This window comes from Aegilops tauschii, chromosome 7 (genome assembly GCF_002575655.3).
Source record: "Aegilops tauschii subsp. strangulata cultivar AL8/78 chromosome 7, Aet v6.0, whole genome shotgun sequence".
NCBI lineage: Eukaryota > Viridiplantae > Streptophyta > Magnoliopsida > Poales > Poaceae > Aegilops > Aegilops tauschii.
The window spans coordinates 132,241,648-132,262,809 of NC_053041.3; the positions used below are offsets into that span (position 1 = coordinate 132,241,648).

The 21,162-nt window shown below is 46.6% G+C and overlaps 1 protein-coding gene across 1 annotated transcript; it reads right to left on the minus strand.

Annotated features, from left to right (window-relative positions):
- Positions 1–10,745: 10,745 nt before the first annotated feature.
- Positions 10,746–12,491, minus strand: LOC109778824 (UDP-glycosyltransferase 73C6-like). Its single transcript, XM_020337413.4, has one exon. The coding sequence runs from the start codon at positions 12,437–12,439 to the stop codon at positions 10,916–10,918; it is 1,524 nt and encodes a 507-aa protein (XP_020193002.1). The 5' UTR covers positions 12,440–12,491; the 3' UTR covers positions 10,746–10,915.
- Positions 12,492–21,162: the final 8,671 nt, after the last annotated feature.

A 21,162-nucleotide genomic window follows, 5' to 3' on the forward strand; every position in this document is an offset into this window, starting at 1 on the left:
TCGATGTAATAAGTGTGTGATTGCTACTCTGTTATAAATCCTCCATTTGTACTGTGCGTGTCAGCATTACTGATCCAGGGATGACACTGGTGCACAGCAGCACAGACCATTTGAGGTCTGGTCGCTACAAAGTTGGTATCAGAGCACACGCTGACTGTAGCACACGACCACTAAGCTTAAGCCCTAGAAAGCTTCTCTCTTCTCATTTCTGACCCCTCTCCTTTTTCTACTCTTCTAGGAATGGCGGATGCAAGGAGCAAGTTCATGCAACCAGATGAAGGCACGCCTTTTGGTCGACACTTGAAGGAAGTCACTAAGTATTTGAACATAGGAATACCAAGCATCACCGGAACCTACAACGCCACATTACCCGAAGAGGAGAGCTGGAAGATTCAAGTTCTCATTCCAGGAAGGATGTTCTGTGCCATAAGATTGGTTTTCGAAGCACCAACCTGGAGTTTAGGGAAGAGCATGGCCGCACACATCGCCATGGGACGTATTGGAGAAGTCTACCACCAGGAGCTTAAGGATACAATTTACCAAATTTGTGGACGCCGAGACGCGCAATGGGAGATGATCAGAACCAAGAAGGATGGATCTATTGCAGCTTTCATCCAGGAGCAAAATCAACATATTCGTCGCCAGGAGAACCAGATGTGCACGGACAAGGAAGAACTAAAGAAGGCATTAACCAAGATCAAGGAGCTGGAGGAAGAACTCAAGGCTACACGTGAGGATTATATGGAGGAAATCATCGCACTAGTAGGGAAGAATGACGACCTGGAGAAGAAGATTGGAGTATTCATGGGAAATCCAGTGCCAAAAGCAGAAGTCGACGAATGCACTTGTCCGGATAACTACATCATCATCGACGACACCGGCTCGGAACCAAGTGAAGATGACTGGGTTGACGAAGCTGGAGCAGACATCATGGAGTCTTCAACGGATCAGAATTTCTAGTAGACCACCATATCAGTAGTAGTTTTCCCCCATTTAATAGTATAGTTCAAGCACTTTGTAACGCTAGTTAGATCGATTGTTTTGCCTTGTTTGGATTGATTGAGTGATATTGATTGAATTTGTCACATGAGCATATGGGTAGTGTTTTCCCTCTAGACCTCATTCTATTCTTAACTCTCATCTTTTCTAAACCTATCAGATTCCTCCGAGACGCGACACCGGATTTGTTTTTCCGCCAGAGATCACCCAATTAATTCAGCAACAGAATGCCCTGATGCAAGTGTTAGTGCAGAACCAAGGCAACAACAACAACAACAACCCACCGCCACCACCACCTGTTGATCACTTAGCCCGTTTCTTAAGGCTAAACCCGCCGGTGTTTTCCAGTAGCACCGAGCCGATTGTTGCAGATGATTGGCTCCGCAAAGTTGGAAGGGAGTTGACCACTGCAGGATGCACAGATGCGGAAAGAGTGCGTTTTGCCGCACATAAGCTTGATGGACCCGCAACATCATGGTGGGAGAATTATACAGCCACGCACCCTATTGACACTGTCACATGGGACCAGTTTCATCAAGCTTTCCGTACAACTCATGTTTCAGCAGGAGCTATGGCTATGAAGAAGCGTGAGTTGCGCAACCTACGCCAAGGAGGACGCACCGTAGGCCAGTATGTGGAGGATTTCAGTAAGTTAGCACGTTATGCACCAGATGACGTTGCTACAGATGCTGCCAAGCAGGAGAAATTTTTTGAAGGGCTGAATGATGAACTGAGTATGCAGTTGATGGTAGCAACCTTCAACAACTACCAGGAGCTGGTAGATAGAGCTCTCATGATTGAAGGGAAGCAACAGCAGATTGAAAACCGCAAGAGGAAGTATGGACAAGGGAAGTACAATTCTGGAGCTCAGCAGAAGCCGCGATTTGCCCCGAAACCGGGAGGACAGTTTCAGCATACCCATGGAGGAGGTAGTTCGCACAACCATAATGGCTCCAAGAATGGTAATGGGAATGGAGGAGGCAACGGACAGAACCGCACCAACCCATCTACCCCAACCAAGGGATCTAAGTCACATTACTTGTTTCAAGTGCCAGAAGACTGGACATTATGCAACTGATTGTCCTGAAGCCCAAAATGGAAATGGCAATGGAAGCTCTGGGAAGAAGCCGAACCCGTTCAACAAAGGACATGTGAACCACGTGAGCGTGGAGGAGGTTGAAGCTCAGCCTGATGCAGTAATAGGTAAGTTTTTGGTTAAGTCATTTACTGCAACCGTTCTTTTCGATACTGGTGCATCGCATTCATACATATCAAGGGGATTCGTGAATAAGTTTAAGATGTCCACCCAAGTTCTCAAAACCCCTATGTTAGTAACCTCGCCAGGAGCAGAGTATATGGCAACCCAAGGATGTTTTCAGATACCATTGGCCATTGGAAGGCATGTTTTCCCCTCAGACCTCATTGTTTTGGAATCGCAAGGTTTGGATGTGATTTTGGGAATGGATTGGCTATCGTTGTATGGAGGAAACATCGATTGCGCCAGCAAGACGATTTTGCTTACCACCCCGGAAGGAAAAAGGATCAAGTATGTATCCCGGCATATGCCGAAGAGGACTCAAGTAAATTCCTTATCAGGAGTTGTACAGGAGGAAGTACCAGTGGTGAAGGATTATCCGGATGTATTTCCAGAAGAGTTGCCAGGCATGCCACCAGATAGAGACATTGAGTTCTTGATTGAACTTTTGCCAGGAACAGGGCCAATATCTAAGAGACCGTACAGGATGCCAGCAAAGGATTTGGAGGAAATTAAGAAGCAGATCAAGGAGTTACTGGATAAAGGCTATATTCGCCCAAGTTCGTCACCTTGGGGATCACCAGTACTTCTAGTGGAGAAGAAGGATGGATCGCTGAGGATGGTTGTTGATTACCGAGGATTGAATGAAGTGACCATCAAAAACAAGTATCCACTGCCGATGATCAATGATTTGTTTGACCGCCTACAAGGAGCTAAAGTATTCTCCAAGATCGATCTACGATCAGGATACCATCAGTTAAAGATTCGAGAGCAGGATATACCTAAGACGGCTTTTACCACCAGATATGGATTGTATGAGTATACCGTTATGTCATTTGGTCTGACTAACGCACCTGCCTATTTCATGAACCTGATGAACAAAGTGTTTATGGAGTTTTTGGATAAGTTCGTCGTGGTGTTCATTGATGATATTTTAATCTTTTCCAAGAACGAGGAAGAGCATGAGGAGCATTTACGATTGGTACTTGAGAAGCTCAGAGAACATCAGTTATATGCCAAGTTCAGCAAGTGTGAATTTTGGCTGAAGGAAGTTGGATTCCTTGGACATGTTATTTCTGGAGAAGGAATAGCAGTAGACCCTGCCAAGGTTGACACAGTGACAAGTTGGGAATCACCCACGACAGTTGGAGAAATCCGGAGTTTTCTTGGACTTGCAGGATACTACCGGAGATTCATCGAGAATTTCTCAAGGATTGCTAAGCCCATGACTGAGCTATTGAAGAAGGACACCAAATTCAATTGGACTGAGGAATGTGAAGCTAGTTTCCAGGAGTTGAAGAAACGATTGGTTACCTCACCAGTGTTGATTCTGCCAGATCAACGCAAGGACTATGAAGTTTATTGCGACGCTTCTCGTCGAGGACTTGGAGCAGTGCTTATGCAGGAAGGAAGAGTTGTGTCATATGCTTCACGACAACTTAAACCTCATGAGAAGAATTATGCTACGCATGATTTGGAATTAGCAGCCGTGGTGCATGCATTGAAGACATGGAGACATTTTCTCATTGGAAACCATTGTGAGGTGTATACAGATCACAAGAGTTTGAAGTATATTTTCACGCAGAAGGAGTTAAATCTCAGACAGAGGAGATGGTTGGAGCTCATTAAAGACTATGATATGAGATTGCATTATCACCCTGGAAAGGCTAACGTAGTAGCAGACGCGTTGAGCCGCAAGAGTCATGTCAACACCCTCATGACAGGAGATTTACCTCATGAGTTAGCCGAGGACCTTCGCGAGCTATGTATGGAGATAGTCCTAAGGGGCTATTTAGCGACATTGGAGATTCAGTCTACCTTGATGGAAAGGATCAGAGAAGCCCAGAAGACAGACAAGGAGATTGAAGAGATAAAGGAGAAGATGAGCAAAGGAAAAGCCAAGGGATTTCGTGAGGATGAGCACGATACCTTATGGTTTGAAGACCGCGTATATGTGCCAAATGATCCGGAGATCAGGAAGTTGATTTTGCAAGAAGCCCATGATTCACCGTACTCGATTCACCCAGGGAATACCAAGATGTATTTGGATTTGAAGTATACTTTCTGGTGGACCGGAATGAAGAAGGATATTGCAGAATATGTAGCAGTTTGTGATGTGTGTCAGAGAGTGAAGGCAGAGCATCAGAAGCCAGCAGGATTGCTACAACCATTGCCGATACCCGAATGGAAGTGGGATAAAATAGGCATGGATTTTATCACAAGATTACCCAGGACTCGTTCAGGCTATGACTCGATATGGGTTGTAGTCGACCGTTTGACGAAAGTGGCTCATTTCATTCCAGTGAAGACCACTTACACCAGTGCTAAGTTGGCAAAGATATACATGACCAGGATCGTATGTTTGCATGGAGTTCCGAGGACCATTGTATCAGACAGAGGAACCCAATTTACCTCGAAGTTTTGGAAGCAGTTACATGAAACATTGGGAACCAGGCTGGAATTCAGTACAGCTTTTCACCCGCAGACAGATGGACAAACCGAGAGAGTCAACCAGATTTTGGAGGACCTGTTGAGAGCATGTGCACTAGATTATGGATCTAGTTGGGACGATAATTTGCCATATGCAGAGTTTTCTTATAACAACAGTTATCGGACCAGTTTGAAGATGGCCCCTTTCGAAGCCTTGTACGGAAGGAGGTGTAGAACACCGTTGTTATGGGACGAAGTTGGAGACCGTCAGTTGTTTGGACCAGATTTGATTAAGGAGTCTGAACAGAAAGTGAGGTTGATTCGCGATAGGCTCAAGGTAGCCCAGTCCAGGCAGAAGAGTTATGCTGATTCTAAACAAAAGGAGACAGTTCACGAAGTCGGAGACCGAGTGTATCTTCGAGTATCACCATTTCGAGGAGTGAAGCGCTTTGGAGTTAAGGGAAAGTTAGCGCCCCGTTTTATCGGACCATACAGAGTGTTGGAACATATGGGAGAGGTTGCTTACAAGCTGGAATTGCCCGAAGGATTTTCTGGAGTACATGATGTATTTCACGTTTCTCAGTTGAAGAAGTGCCACGCAGAGATGGCTGAGATACCACTGAGAGATACTGTGCCACTGGAAGCGATTCAGCTGGAAAGTGATTTGACCTATGAGGAGAAACCAGTTAAGATTCTTGAGTATGCCAGCCGAGTTACCCGCAGCAAGGTTATCAAGTTTTGCAAAGTTCAGTGGAGTCACCACACGGAAGATGAAGCCACCTTGGAGCGAGAGGAAGATCTACGGAAGGACCACTCCCACCTGTTTTCTAGCCAACCCAAATCTCGAGGGCGAGATTCATCTTAAGGGGGGTAGGTTTGTAACATCCCAAATTTTCAATTTGGTATGTTATACATAGATCATCATTGCATATCATGTTTTATTGCATTTTGACAAATCCTCGATAAATCCTAAGCAACTCAAGGACCCTCGGAGAGAGTTGGGGATTTTCTCGAATTTTCATATTTGATCTTCATCAAATAATAAGACGAGGATTTTTGTTTTAATTATTTTCCCTCCAGAAAAATATTTCATTTTAAAAATAAACGAGAGGAGAAAATATGACTTCTCCAAAACAATTGAAATACTGGAGGAAAAATGTTAAAATCATTTATTGGAATTTATTTGTATTTTATTTGCAATTTTTATTGCATTAAAAATATTGCATGTTTTCAAAATATTTATTTTGTGTTAAAAAAATGTTCACCCTATTCTAGACTTTCTAACTAGACGGGGAAAATTTATTTTATATTTTTCTGACTTTTATTTATTTTTCTACGAATTTGTTTCCGCGGAACGTTTTAAAAAAAACGCGCGCGCCCGCCGGGCCGAGCCCAGCCGCGCCAGGCCGCCGGCCCACCCCGCGCCTCTCTCCTCTCCGCGCATGGGACGCCGCCGCGCCGCCGTGTCCGCCATGGACACGGGAGTCCGAGCCCCGCCGGAGCTTGCCCCCTCCTCCAAGCCTCGCGCCGCCCCTTTATATACCCCGCAAACCCCCCCCCCTCTTCCCTCATCTCGCCGCCGCCCGCCTTGCCCGCCGCCGCCGGTTGCCACCGCCCCTCGCCCTCCCCCGAGCCCCAAGCCCCGCGCCCTCGCCGCCCCTCGCCCCGAGCCGTCGGAGCCCCCGCCCCGACGAGGTACCTCGCTGCCTCGCCTCGTTTTTGCCGGTTTTTGTTTAAAAAAAACCCTAGATCGGTTTTTTTTGGTTTTATTATTTTGCGAACGTTCACCGAACCGTTCATTTTAACGAACGCGTTCGTCGGTTTTTCTCTGTTAACGAACGTCCGTTCTTTAACCGTTCGTCCGTTTTTCTTTTTCGTCGGATTTTTCTGCGATTATCTCAGATTCGATTTCTGATCGAATCTTCGTTTCTGTTTAACTTCTCGCTCGTTTATCGGAATCAGGCGATTCAAGCGCCTAGAGTTTCGTCTCGAAATTCTCTTTCCGTTTAACCTACTCAAACAAGTTTTTGCTACAGTAAAATTTGACCTAGATCCAGATTAGTAAACGAAGCTTCTTTCTTTCGCCGTTTGACTTTCGTTGCTTCTTTCGAGTTGATTCTTTTTGCAAACCGGAGTTCTTAAGTTGAACTTTCTGGTTGGATCTTTCATTCGAGTTTTACCTGTGCATTAGATGAGTACTGATTGTATGCTTGTTTGTTTGCGATAGAGTACCCGGAGTGTGCCGCTTGTTACTTCGAATCGCTATGTTTTGCGGATCATCAGCAAGTCAAGTAACACTTTGATCATACTTTTCATACCCAGTTTTATTGCATTAGATCTATTCCTCAAACAATTGCATGATTAGGATCTGATTAAATTGTGGGAACTGGGAAGTAGTTGAGGTAGTACCTATTGCCTGTTTTCTATTCAAACCCTTGGGAGGTACTTCTACGTTGCTATTATTATTGCCATGCTATGCTCGTAGACGTGGATTGGGTTTGAGAGATATTCATGACAGTTGTGAGATGTTTATTAATGGTTCAACTTAAGGTGGCAACTAAAAATCACATCTGGGTGGATTGAGGCACCTGGAGAACCCAGTGTTGTCTGATTTTATAAGGTCCGCCACCCAGGCTCAAAGGGATCATAAGATTGTTCATGCTAGAAACTTCCGTGTGCAGCCACAAACTATTATGGGCTCTAGCATAGTTGAGTAGGTTACATGATCTCTTGAAGAGGTGGGCTAGCAGATGTAGGGGAAAGTAGGTGTACCGGTCCATCCAGAGTAAAGAGTGATTGTTTCTGAAAGACTGTGTCTCGGTCATCCGTTTCTCAAACACCATGCAGTGCGAGAAATAAAACGGAGGCGATCGAGTCTTGTGGGGAAAAGTGCGCAAACCTCTGCAGAGTGTACAAACTAATCATGGTTAGCCGTGTCCCCGGTTATGGACAACTTGAGTATCTAGTACCTGGATTATCATTTGAATCTCATCACCATGTTACTTTTAATTAATTTTGTTGGGTTAATGATGACACTTAATTGGGATTGAGTTGGAGGTACCTTCTCAATGTTTAACAACCACCATGATAGTTAAATAAAATTTATTACTTTGTAGTAGGGAAAAATTGGCTTTTCGCATAAACTTTAACCATAGAGCTTTCCACCAGCCATATATGCATGTAGTATAGCATTATTACTGTTCATTACTCTCTATGTGTTACTTTGCCAGCATATTCTATGTGCTGACCCGTTTTCGGGCTGCAATGTTTCATGTTGCAGACTTTTCAGACGACGAGTAAGGTGCCTTAGGTCGTGGTCTTATACTCAGTGATGCCGCTGGAGTTGATGGACTCACTTATCTTCCAAGTCTTCCGCTGTTATCGTATTAGATGGCCTTAAGCCATATTTATCATACTTAATCTCTTTGGAGATATTCGATGTAATAAGTGTGTGATTGCTACTCTGTTATAAATCCTCCATTTGTACTGTGCGTGTCAGCATTACTGATCCAGAGATGACACTGGTGCACAGCAGCACAGACCATTTGAGGTCTGGTCGCTACATATGTTCTTTTTTTTTTCTTTCTTGGCCTTGAGAGTATGGGCTTTGTTCATTCGGACTGCAATTTGTTGGAATCAGGGATTTTTTGGGCAAAACCTCTAGTTGGTCCTTGTTTAGAAATTTGTCCTACCATCTACATTGTTATACTTACTTTCTAGTTGGTCCAAGTATTAAAGCATTGAATGAAATGCTATCATAGCAATAGATAAGTTGTGTTCTCTTAATGTTTTTCTTTTCCTATAATTCCTTGTCTCTCTCGGTCCAGGGAGGTGCCTGACTTGATGGCGAGGACAACAAAGAAATCAAAGGCCGTGTCCACCAGGAAGTTTGATCTCGCGGAGGGTGACAAGACGGATGGATGGAGCTTGTGGCGCCACTTGGTCGAAATTGGGCTGCTGCTGGATGTGTGATGGTTTTATGGTGGTTTGGATAAGCTCGGGCGAGCGCCTGCTGGGGCCTATTTTGTATGTAACACAAGTGTTGTCTCCTCATCTGTAGGAGGGGCGCGTCAATGGATGCAGACTCAAAAGGACGTTCCTTGCCAAATAAGAGGTGAGGTTGTTATGATGGATGACATTGTCAGCCAGCAATGTATAGACTCATGAGCTTAGTTGGATCTTCGTGGTGTTGTTGTTTTGGGAGTTGTGGTGAAAAGCCAGCTTGTTTGCTGCAAGTGTTTGATTATTGTTAGTCATCCCTCACGGATTTGGTATCTTGATTCAGTGTAGTTGTTTGGAAATTTTATACAAGTGTGCATCTCTTTCCACCTGTTATGCTGCCAAAATTTCTAACGAATATTCATCCGACTTGTCTAAATTTTGTCATTTTTGTAAGAAAATGAAAATCTTTGGGTTCTCATTGCAAAATGTAGGGTGTTGACTGCAAAATGTTTGTCTATAATTTATCTCAACTCAAAATCGTCGTCGAAGTCAGTAACAGCCGCCTTTTCGGGAACGACTTGGGGGCCGCACCTCAGGTCTCGAGGTCCACTTCAAGCGCCAGGATTTCCATCCATTTGTCATTGATCGCATTCTCATGAGTATACAACTCTTGCTGCTTCTTTTTCATGTTGCGCATGCTTGCGATTAGTTGTCGCTGAAACCGCACTTGCTCGGATGGATCTATGGGGACGACGAAGTCTCCGGGTCCGAGGCTTGCATCATCTTTGGACTCCGGCATATAATTCTTGTCCGGCCAATCGTCGAAGGTGGACATGTCCTCGAGGTTTTCCTCTGCGGGCGTTTCGGCATGCCCGTTCAACTGGGGCGGGTGAGGCTTGAATGTCCTCGCCCAGGTTCTCCACGGCCTCGGGGGCGTCACCATTATTGGCAGCGCCCAAGGTGCTGGTCGTACTCCTACTTCCATTGTGGCCCTTGGATCGCCTTTTAGGGCGGCGACGCTTAGTGTTTTCACTAGGTTTCTCCTTAGACTTGTGTTTCGGAGTATCGATCACGTAGACATCATAAATGGACGTTTCGGCCCAATTCCCTATATGGGGTACGGCCGTGGGTGGTTCTGCTTCGGAATCGTAATCGACGTCTTCGTCCATGTCGGTGGCCTCGTCAAAGCCGTAGTTGAGTGTATCGGTCAATTATATTAGCACTGTTAAGAGATTGCACTAGTGAAAGTATGAACCTAGACCTTGTTTCTAAGCATCGAGACATTGTTTTTACTCAGTTTTGTTACTTACTACCTTGTTGTTTTTATTATTTCAGATTACAAAATCATATTTCTACCATCCATATTACACTTGTATCACCATCTCTTCTGAGTGCATCTGTACAATTGACAACTGTATTGAGTGTGTTAGGGACACAAGAAATTCTTTGTATTTTATTGCAGATTTGTTTAAAAGAGACCATCTTCATCCTACACATTTCATAGATTGATAACCCTTAGGTCATCCACTTGAGGAAAATTTATTGCTGTCCTACAAAACTCTGTGCTTGGAGGCCCGACAAAGTCTACAAGAAGAAAAGTTGTGTAGTAGGCATTAGCACATTGCACCCCCCTTGCACGCACAATCAAAAACTTAGCAAAACATTTTAAAAAATATGAAACTTCGTGGATATGATTTTGAACAAATGTTTTAGGTGACATTCGAGGAGCTCTTTCAAAAAAAAAGTTTATGCTGAAAACATGTGAACAATAATATGGGTGCAGAGCATCATTTGTATTTCCTTTTGTATGGAGATCAATTCATATTTTTTGATGACCAAACTTTGTAAGCTTCTAAAATATTTTCTCATAATCACATCCACAAAGTTTCAGAATTTTTTGATATTTTTTTTATTTACTGTTCACTTCGTGGGTGCATCGAAGGTGGGTGCAGCCACTACTTTCTCTTTGCAACAATGGTTTTGTTGCACAAAACTTGAGAAGCGAGGGAACGATACGTGTCTCGTCGCATCATCGAATCGGACTGCTCGCTAAGCGGCGGATGTTTTAGAAAGATCCGCCGACCGATGCGTAGCACACCCCCCAAAGGGAATCTGGCCATTTTATATGATCAAAATTATACTCTTTATTTTTAGAAACAAAGATGAAAGAAAGGGGATCAGGGAAGGTTTGGTTGCCCAATAATCTTCTGAAACTGCACCCGCAAAAAGAAAACAATCTTTTGAAACTGCACTCTCTGGCGCAGTGCTCTGTGAGACTGACGACGCTCATCAGTCAATCATGCAACCCCCCGTGTCCACTTCGAAATGCTTGATGAGATCTAGCAGGTTGCCAAGCGATGACCCGCCCTCTTGTACGGCTGCCCTGGCCTTCTCCGAGAGCACCAGCGCCTTCCTCCTCCTCTCCTCCCCCTCTCCTCCTCCGTCCATAATGCTCCTGACGGCCGCCTCCACCACCTCTCTCCCCACCACGACCCCCTTCTTCGCTACCCACAGCAACGGCTCCTTAATCCCAACGCTGACGCCGATTCCCAGCACCTCCACGGCCAGCTTCTCGTTCAGAAACTGGTCCGAGAAGTGCGGCCATGTCACCACCGGCAGCCCGGCCGTGATCGCCTCCAACGTCGAGTTCCACCCGCAGTGCGTCACGAAGCCGCCCACCGCCACGTGGTTCAAAATAAGCACCTGTGGCGACCACCCTCTGATCAGCATCCCGCGGCCGGCCACGCGCTCCTCGAGGTCCCGCAGGAACTCGCGCACGTCCTCGCCGTACTGGTCGGGGTTCTTCAGAACCCAGACGAACGGGTGCCCCGACGCCTCAAGCCCGAACCCGAGCTCGACGGTCTGCTTCGGGTCGGCATGCACGATGCTTCCGAAGCTGACGTAGACGACGGTGCGGGGCTCCTTGCCTTCGAGCCACCGGAGACACTCATCAGCGTCAATGGCGGTGGTGGTGTTCCCTCTCTTTGCTAGCGTCGCGGCGTGCTGGTGGTACAGCGACACCGGCCCGATGGTCCACAGCTTCATGTTCCTGGCGGCCGCGTACCCAGCGACGTACTCCGGCTCCATCTCCAGGAAGGAGTTCATGACGACGCCATCGGACTCTGCTAGTGCCAACTCGACTTCGTCAGCTAGCTTCTCGAACCCGGGCGCCCGGAAGAACCCGGGGGCTTGCGCCCTCGTCACCTCGATTCGCCTCTCCACGCCCGGCACGACCACCGGCTCGTTGTCATCGGCCACGCCGTCGTAGGAGTGGTACCTCTCGACGTTGTGCTGGCACAGGACGCAGAAGGCACACATGCTGAAGAAGCAGAGCCGCGGGACCTTGAGATTGGCCGCGACCTGCACGGTCCACGCGTGGCAGAAGTCGGAGACGATGCACGTCGGGTACGGCGGGTGCGCGCGGAGGTGGCGCTCGAGCGGCTCCGCGAGGAGCGTCAGGGCGCGGAAGTAGTTCACCTCAAGGCCGAGCGGGATCTTGTCGACGTCGTCGGCTCCCTCGGGCAGGCCCTCGGCGGCGCAGTCGAGCGGGAGCTCCACAAGCCGGATCGGCAGGCCGGACCGCCGCGCGAGGTCGACGGTCGGGCGGATGCGCGCGGCGTTGGTTGGTGTGGCGACGACGCTGGCGAGCGCGCCGTGGGTGGCCAGCAGCAGCGCGGTGTCCACCGCCGGGATCACGTGCCCCTGGTACATGAGCGGGACGAACACGAAGTGCGCCTTAGCGGCGCTCCCGACGTCGTCAGCCGCGGCCACGGTGCCATTTGCCCGGCCGTTTGGTGCTCCCTGGCAAGCCATTCCCCTGTTGCCCGTCTGGGGCTGAATGGCTGATGACAATAGAGATGGTTCGATACCGATGCGTTTGGCAATGTCTGGGGATGTCGCTGGTTCTGTTAGCTCCGTGTCTTAAAAAGAAGGCAGGGTTTTGAATGCGACAAACGCCTGCAGCCATCCTGGCCGGCGCCGGCATGGTCGAGATGTCGAGGTGACGAGATTGACGAGGTCACTACAAGATTTTCAGTTATATCACTATGGTGTTTGTCCGTTATTATGTTGATGATGATGACGGAGGCGTGAGCATGAGGGCGACGAATGTTTGCTTGTCGAGGCTTGGCTAGCTAGCTAGCACCGATGGCACCGAGGACACAGGAGTGACGGCAAATATGTCACTTGTCACTACCACTCCGGTACGTTGGAGCAAGTCCAGCACGTCTCCTAGAACTCCCTCGTACCTCCAAAAAGAAAGGGACCCAAATGACACATATCTGACGACATGTCTGACATCAGTCTTTTTGACGTTCGGCCTGAATAAGGTGAGTGCCGTCCGATTTATTTTAAGGAGGTTAATATCCGGCCTCTGCATCAATCGAGGCATATAGCCATCTTTATTAATATTCAACAAATATTTGATAAAAACATACATCAAACCACCAAAAGCCACCACTCCCCATATCTAAAACCGGTATCGTCGCCGATCCATCCACAAAACGTATCAGAATCTACAACCGGTGCAGCAAACCTAAAGCGTGCATCACATACACACACGTTCTAGATGCCGCCATCATCATCAAACCGCTAACCTATCGTCAGAAAAAAGATCTGCATCATCCTTACCAGTCCGGCCCTCTGTCGACGCCATCATGACGCCGAACGGCACCACCTCCCTACGCGCAAACTGCTCAGCACGTCGTGGTCGCCATCGGTACACCGCAGCACCATGCCGCAAAGTACGACCAGCCGACACAGCTTGAAGTCCCCGGAAGATCTGTCGTGCGTAGCACCTGCCGAACAGGCATGAAAAAGCGTAGCTAGGCATGACTTGACATCTCCACCGAAGCTCTGTGCAAGACGAAGCCGCTCCACCTCCTGCCTCTGTCATCCAGCGCTGCTCCACAAACGATGCTTCCAAAAGAGAAACGACGCCGCAGTGACGCCATCGCCCGATCTGGAAGACCAGATCCTAGGGTTTTGCCCGGAGCAGCACTAGTGAGTCGACAGTAGTTACACGACGATGTCTTCAACAAGGTACAGCGCAGAACGCCGCCATCGCCCGTCGTCTCGGTTTTCACCGGCAACTATGTCTCCCCAACTCGCCGCCGGGACCAGATGACGGATCTCGAGATTCGACCACCTCGCCTCAGGCCGACCACCTTTGACGGAGGAGATGACCACCACCACCGCGATCCGAAGTCAAACCTGAGGTTGAGCGGCTGCAGCATGGCCGCTGCCACCACCTGCCGCCAGGAGATCCGATCTGCCAGCCGCCACCATGCCACGTGAGACACGTGAACGAGGCAGAGCTCCACCACTGCCTTAGCCACTGCCACCGGAAGGGGAACAGTAACCTCCAGCCCGCGCTGCCACGGCCCGCGGCACCTGCCGGGCAGATCTGGCTGTCGCCTTGAGGCACACCCCTCCTACCACGCAGCCCTTCGCGCCGCAACGCCCCCGTGCAGCAGCTGCTCTGGCGCGCCGCGGCGCCCCGTGCCCGTGCCCGTGCTACGCCCTGACCCGACGAGAGTGGCCGCTCGACCCTGACACGGGAGGGGAAGATCTAGCCCCGCCGCCGCCGGAGTCGGGCCGGGCGAAGCCCGACCGCGCCCTCTGGTGGTGGCGAGAAAGGAGGAGGGGGAGGAGGAGGAAGACTGGTGGCGTTGATTGGGAGGCCGCCTCGCGGGTGGCGGCGCGAGAGAGGGTCGCGAGAGGAGAGAGGGTCGTGAGAGAGGGTCGAGGATCAGGCGCCTAGTGCCTGAGTGCCGTCCAATGGCAAGCACAGATCTTGGCACACCGGATGGCGTGACATTGGTGGCCAGAGGCGTTCGCTCCCCGTGTGGCCAAGCGTGAACGTTTTCGTGGTCAAGCATGCATGGGACTACCTTATGCATTCATTCCTCTTCGCTCCCTATTCTCTCACTCTCTTCTCATGGGCGGTGGGCTGCCGATTTCAGCGACTATGCGGGGCACGACGGAGACGAGGCGGGCGGCAGTGGAGACGAGGGCAGAAGGCGACGTAGACGAGTTCGAGGTGGGTTGCGTTGTCGGTGCCACCGATGAGCGCTGAGGTGGAGGTGTTTCGGGAGCCACTGGCGAGTGTCGTGGTGGTTCGGGAGGAGATGCTGGCCATCTATGCCGTCTCGCTTGCCTCCATGCCACTTTCGGCGATGAGTTCCCCTTCCCATCTCCTCACGTGAGCATTGGCGCAGCGGCAGCCACATTAGGTCGCTGGACGGGGAGGTCGGGTGCTCCCTGTCGGCAAGGGCGGGCGCAAGTTTGTTGTGTGCGTAGCTCCGCCAAAGCCGGTTCTGAGATTTTGGGAGCCCGAAGCGAAACTAAAATTCGAGGCCCTTAATAAACACATCATAGTAATAAAAATGAATATATATATGTATATGTGAAAAATTATTAATAAGACTCCAATGCCTTGAAAATCAGTATGTGTATCAAATAATTTATACATATTACCTGAAAAAATGTATTCCAACATTCCTCGATGCAAAGTCACTTACGATAGGGTCGATGTCAATCTCGTCCAATAATTTCTTCTCGATGCATAATGTAGCCAAACCATTTAACCTCTCTTAAGTCATTGTTCACCTCAAATAATTTTTCAACAATTTCAGCTTTGGAAAACTTCTTTCAGCCGATACGACCGCCACAGACACGGTAAATAAGAGGCAATAAGAAATGAAGATACTCGGATAACAATCAACTTCTCTGACATGCCCAAAAATTTCCATATCAGACATTACGCCATCTGGCAAAGTGAATCTCGTAATCTTCAATTCAGAAATAAGATCATATACCTCAACATCAGATGAACCATCAAGAGAGAATGTTTTGGCAAATTTTATGCAACACTCTATGATTGTACCAATTTATCAGCAGCCTTCTTCCTTTTCCTTTTATTGCTAACTGATGCATCCGTCTTGTTTCTCGGCGGCATACTAACACACAATCCTGACAAACTAATTTTTGCATCGATTATTGAACCGTACCACATACACATCAAGGAACCGCAAATCGCAAATATAAGATACCTGATTCTGATGGTCAAATCCGTGATAGCATCAGTCCGTGTGTTGTTTGCAGCGTCTAGAGTCGGAGAGCAATTGACCAAGCGTGACGATGGGGCCCCCCTGAACTGAAATCATAGGTGGACTGGATTAGGAAGGAGATTAGGAGAAGGGAATTAGGAATTAGCAAGAGCCAGGCGGCAGACCTACAATACGGCGTGTCGGCGTCCGGCGTCCGGCGTCGGCGGCCTAGGGCCTGGGAGGTTGGGAAATCACGATCGCGCCTTTTTTTCAGGTCAAGTCGTGTAGGGATAGCAGATCCTTGTCTTTTTTTGTACGTGAATCAGGGCGTGCTTGTCGCTAATCCTGCCGCTGCTGCTCGTTCGGCTTGCGATCCCGTGCGTGTGCGTGAAGGCTGAAAGGCCACACCTTGCTATTTTTTCTGACATGGGCCTACCTAGTAGCTTGCTATACATAGCCCCACCGTAAGTAAAATGGTACATGTTTTTTCCGTTCGACTTGTATAGGTTGAGATGGAGTAATTGACAAAAAACTACCACATTTCACGTTAGCGTTCCACAGGACTACCATTTTTTGAAAACTGACCAAAAACTCCAGTTTAGCGCTGATTTCGTGACAAAAAACTACCACATCACGTTGATGACCGTTTCAAACATTTTAAACGTCTTTCTGACAGATCTGGCCCACCTGTCAGGACGGAGGCCGCGCTAATGGCTAACGGCGCTCACCTCGCGCCCGTTAGCCGCGCGCGTCGATCTGGCCCGGTCAGACAAGGACTAACCTGGCCGACCGGCTCGCTCCTCGTCCCACCACCTCACTCCCCCCCCCCCCCCCCGAGCTCAGTAACCTAGCTGTATTCATTCATGGCGGCGGCGGATCCAAACTCCGGCGCTGAATCGCTTGGAGGAGCGCCCCCCGACGTGATGGGCGGCGGGGATGCCGTCTTCGTTGATGTTGATAACTGGCTAGGCAGCAGTAGCTTTCTCCTCGAAAACCAATCCCAGCCTCAACTTGAGCCGTCCCAGACGATTGTGAGGCGGCGTGTAGCAGCGTCGAAGAGAAGAGGCGCAGCTCGAGGCCGGCGCAAGCTTCTTTGTCCTGCTGGCGGTGCAAGGTGTGTCCTGCTTCCTTGTCCTGCTGTCCGATCTGTAGTTGTTTTTCTGAAATAATTTGTTTTGTTAGGAATCACGATATATAGGATAGTTGCATAGTTAGATTTACATTAGAACCATGTTTGAGCACAACAGGAATTGAAATCTGTTTGAGCACAACAAGAACCATGTTTGAGCACAACAGGAACATTAACAATTTGTTTTGCTGTGACTGAATCCAAAATGTCAGAAAATAGAAAATTTGAACTGCCAGACACTAAATATTGTGCAGACCATTTAATTATAAATTTTCCAATTTGTGGTGCAGTATTGATGACCCCAAGTGGGAAATTTGGTTCCATTTCTTAGCCAGAGAATCTGTGGTTAGAGGAATTTACAGGGATTACTTAAGGCAATAAATGAAGTGTTCCCTGATTCACCTCAAAGATTCTGTCTTAGGCACATATATGCCAACTTCCAATCAGCTGGTTACAGAAGCAAAGAACTAAAGAATTGTGTTGACAAGGCTAGCTACTCTTATACTAGACATGGGCATGAATTAGGGATGGCAGAGCTGAAAGCATAGTGAGGATGCTTGGAAATGGCTTAAAAATATAGAAGTCTCTGCTTGGGCTAGGTATGCTATGGACCATACTTGCAAAACAGATCTAGTTGTGAACAACCTTAGTGAAGTCTTGGATACATCATCCACAAGCTGACTGTACTGATTGCCAAGAGAATCCAGCTCCTTCTTCAGTTTCTCAACCTCTATCTCATGAGCCTCTTTGTCTTGGACTCTACCAAGGTTCTCTTCATGAAACATATCCCAGAGCTTGGTTAAGCACCTTTGCAAAATTACAGGCCAAGGGGCATCTACCCACTCTAAAACACCACAGTTCACACCATCCTGAAAATTCAGTTAAATTTGAAGTGAGCTTTATTCTTCATTAACAAACATATTCACAATAACAAATGATAAACAGTACTCATATATGTAGCTACACTACACTAGCTCTTGGTTCCATTGCTCTTTGCTGCTATTTGCTATAAGTACATAATTTAGACAGAGCACTGCTCTTATAATTAAGCAAAAATGAGAAAAGCAGCAGCATTATTTAGAAAAGCACAAAATGAATCAATCACAGCCATGACAACTTGGTTCATTACCTCAGTTACACATCCTACGAAACTCCTGCCAGTGTCAGTGCCTTCAAATGCCACAAATTTGCCAGCCCTCTCCCTGTGCAGGATGCACCTACGGTCAGATTCAGTCACAGGCCCAGAAAAGCTTGGATCTATCACAGTGTCTGGAGTTTGCTGCAACAGGAAACACATATATATCAACTACAGCTCGCATACATGAACTTAAATGGAGAAATCCCTATCCTTCTTCAAACCCTAACCCTAACCCTAGCAGAGGAGAGGAGAGATTGAGCTGACTTACAAAATACTCCATCTGCATGCTACTAAACTCGCTCATGTACTCGTCATCGTCAGAGGTCTCGTTGCTGTTGGGCCACGACGGCATGGTCGCGGCGTCGCCGGAGTTCGAGAAGAAGAAGAGGAGCAGTGGAGAGCAGAGGAGCAGTGGAGAGCAGAGGAGCAGAGTGAGTGAGAGAGTGAGCTCGGGGGGGGGGGGGTGAGGTGGTGGGACGAGGAGCGAGCCGGTCGGCCATGTCCTGGTCCGACCGGGCCAGATCGACGCGTGCGGCTAACGGGCGCCAGGCGAGCGCCGTTAGCCGTTAGCGCGGCCTCCGTCCTGACAGGTGGGCCAGATCTGTCAGAAAGACGTTTAAAACGCTTGAAACGGTCATCAACGTGATGTGGTAGTTTTTTGTCACGAAATCAGCGCTAAACTGGAGTTTTTGGTCAGTTTTCAAAAAGTGGTAGTTCTGTGGGACGCTAACGTGAAATGTGGTAGTTTTTTTGTCAATTACTCGGTTGAGATGACCAGATTAAGCATGGCAACTTAAGAAATTGTTTGCTATTTTACTTCTATGGCAATTCCCCCATCCTGGAAATTTTGCCATGTGAATTAACATGTTGTACAGTAGTGACATGGCAATTTTATTTGGAATAAAAATTCTTACAACATGGCAATTTTGCTTTTTTTAGTTCATTCACATAGCATTTTTTTAAAAACTTTTGTGTCTTAAACCATGTCAAATTTAGTTAATTGTTTGTAATGGTCAGATGCGAAATGTAACAGTCCATGTTTTTTAAAATGTTTTCATACTCGTCAAACGGCAAATTCCCAACACTTTTGCACATTCGCATGGTAAAAAATTTAGTACATTTTTTTATCTCAAACGACGAATTATTTTCTATAATTCTTGTCATGTTCACATGGCAAATGCAAGTATTCTGTTTTTTAAATTGGACCGTGGCAATTATTTTGTATTTTCCATGGCATATTTATTGTACATACCATGTGCTAATTCTCTTTTACCATAGCTTTTTTTTATTTGTAGATACCATGGCAAATTATTTTGTTGAACTTAGTATTTCTTTTCCCATGACCCTTTTCACTTTGCCATGTCCATGTCTAAAAGTAGGAAAATAAGACCTTGCCATGTCTTATCTACATTTTTTACAAAACATGGCAATTTCATTTAATGACACATGGTAATGCTGGACTTATCTGTGTCAAAAATGAAACTAAATTTTCCATGTCTCATCTACATTTGCATGGCAATCAAGATTCATTTTTAATCCTTTTCGCAATTTAATTTCATTTTCTTGTCATGCCAACTAAATACGCCTCCCATTATTCCCTTCCTATTTTATATGATGGCATGATAACATGTGTTCCCATGGCAAATTGAAATGTTACTCGGGAAAACAAATTCATAATTTGCATACAAATTTTGTGCTAAATTCACTCCCCTAAATTTTCCATGGAAATTTAGTTTTTTTCACCACCATGGATTTTTTATCAAGCTTTTGCCAATACAACATTGTTGCCTTGATAATTGGGGTTGTACATTTGCCTCATACATATAACTGCCCCGATACAAGTACTTACTTTGTATCCACAATTGCCATGGTCTACATAGGTAAATTTGCCTTACTTTTAATATATTTTTTGCAATGTAGAGAACATTTGCCACATGGGCACAAACATTGCCATTATATGTATAATATCCTTCATACAAGTAGGGTTTCTACATATTTCCCATGACCTATGAAAGTGCATCTAATCACCGCATGATTTGGTAATTCTTCACAATATATATCTTATTGAACTAATGCCTTCTGAAGAATATTTCAGGAGAGTTCAATTTAGGTACAACACTTGGGATGTGAAACTGGACCCCTCAAAATGATAAGAGGGCAAATGTTAGCCAAGCCTCAAAACTCTTCATTTCATATTTAAGTGATCCAAGATCACATTGAATCCATAGAAAAGTCAATACTATTAAAAGGGGGTGAGGTTATGATGATGGCCTAACTGCTTAATTGCTTAGACATATTGCTCCAAAAACCTCAAACATTTTCCCACATTCCACTATGTCCAAAACCCCAAGTTCATCTCCGTCCCAGTGAATAACATCCATCCGGACTCACCAAGACACACATGTAGGGCTGCAAACGAGTCGGGTTCGAGGGAGCTCAACTTGAGCGAAGCTCAAGATCGAGTTGTAGAACAGGACTCGTGCTCAGCTTGTAACGATCTCGAGCTAGTTTCGAGCTAAATGAGACGGTAAAAATTGTAATTCTATGAATATTATTCTAACTATATAAGGCAGGACACGACATAATAAAGCACTAAAAAAATTATTCCAATCAAGATGGTAATAATATAAATTTCTTCAAAATAGTTTGACTTATTCTTTGAAAACCGAAAGTCTAGTATCAACATAAGATAACAATTCACAACAGACAATATAATTGGGAAAACTAATTATTGGCCAAAGATCATAAAAAAGTTGTAGCGTAGTGCAGGCCAGAGATGGTCTTGGAGTTGTCGTAGACTTGAATTAATTATGTCCATTACTGTACCAAAGAAGCGCAACCGACCTGCATATTATTTTCCAAGATAATACAAACAATGCAACAATTCAAATGAACGTTCACCATATTATATTTTTTTCTTACTATTTTGCAGAAAGAATCAAAGGATCTTTACCCACAAAAGGAACAACCAACATATTCAGAGATCATTCATTTCTTTATAAACTATAGTACCAACTAGATTACATGAAAGTGGAAAAAAGCTTACTTCAATCAAAGGAACGGCCATCTTGTCGTGTGCGGGAGAGCTCATCTTGGTCTCTTGGGCCAACTAGGAATAGGTGGTGGTGTTCGTGGACAAAAACGAGGAAATGATGGTGCATATGCTGGGAATTTTTGCCAAAACATCAAGATATTTAACACATGGTCGACCACATACCAC

What these genes read in the sequence shown, in the direction of transcription:
- LOC109778824 (XM_020337413.4), bottom strand. Translation starts at nt 12,439, where the DNA reads ATGGCTTGCCAGGGAGCACCAAACGGCCGGGCAAATGGCACCGTGGCC.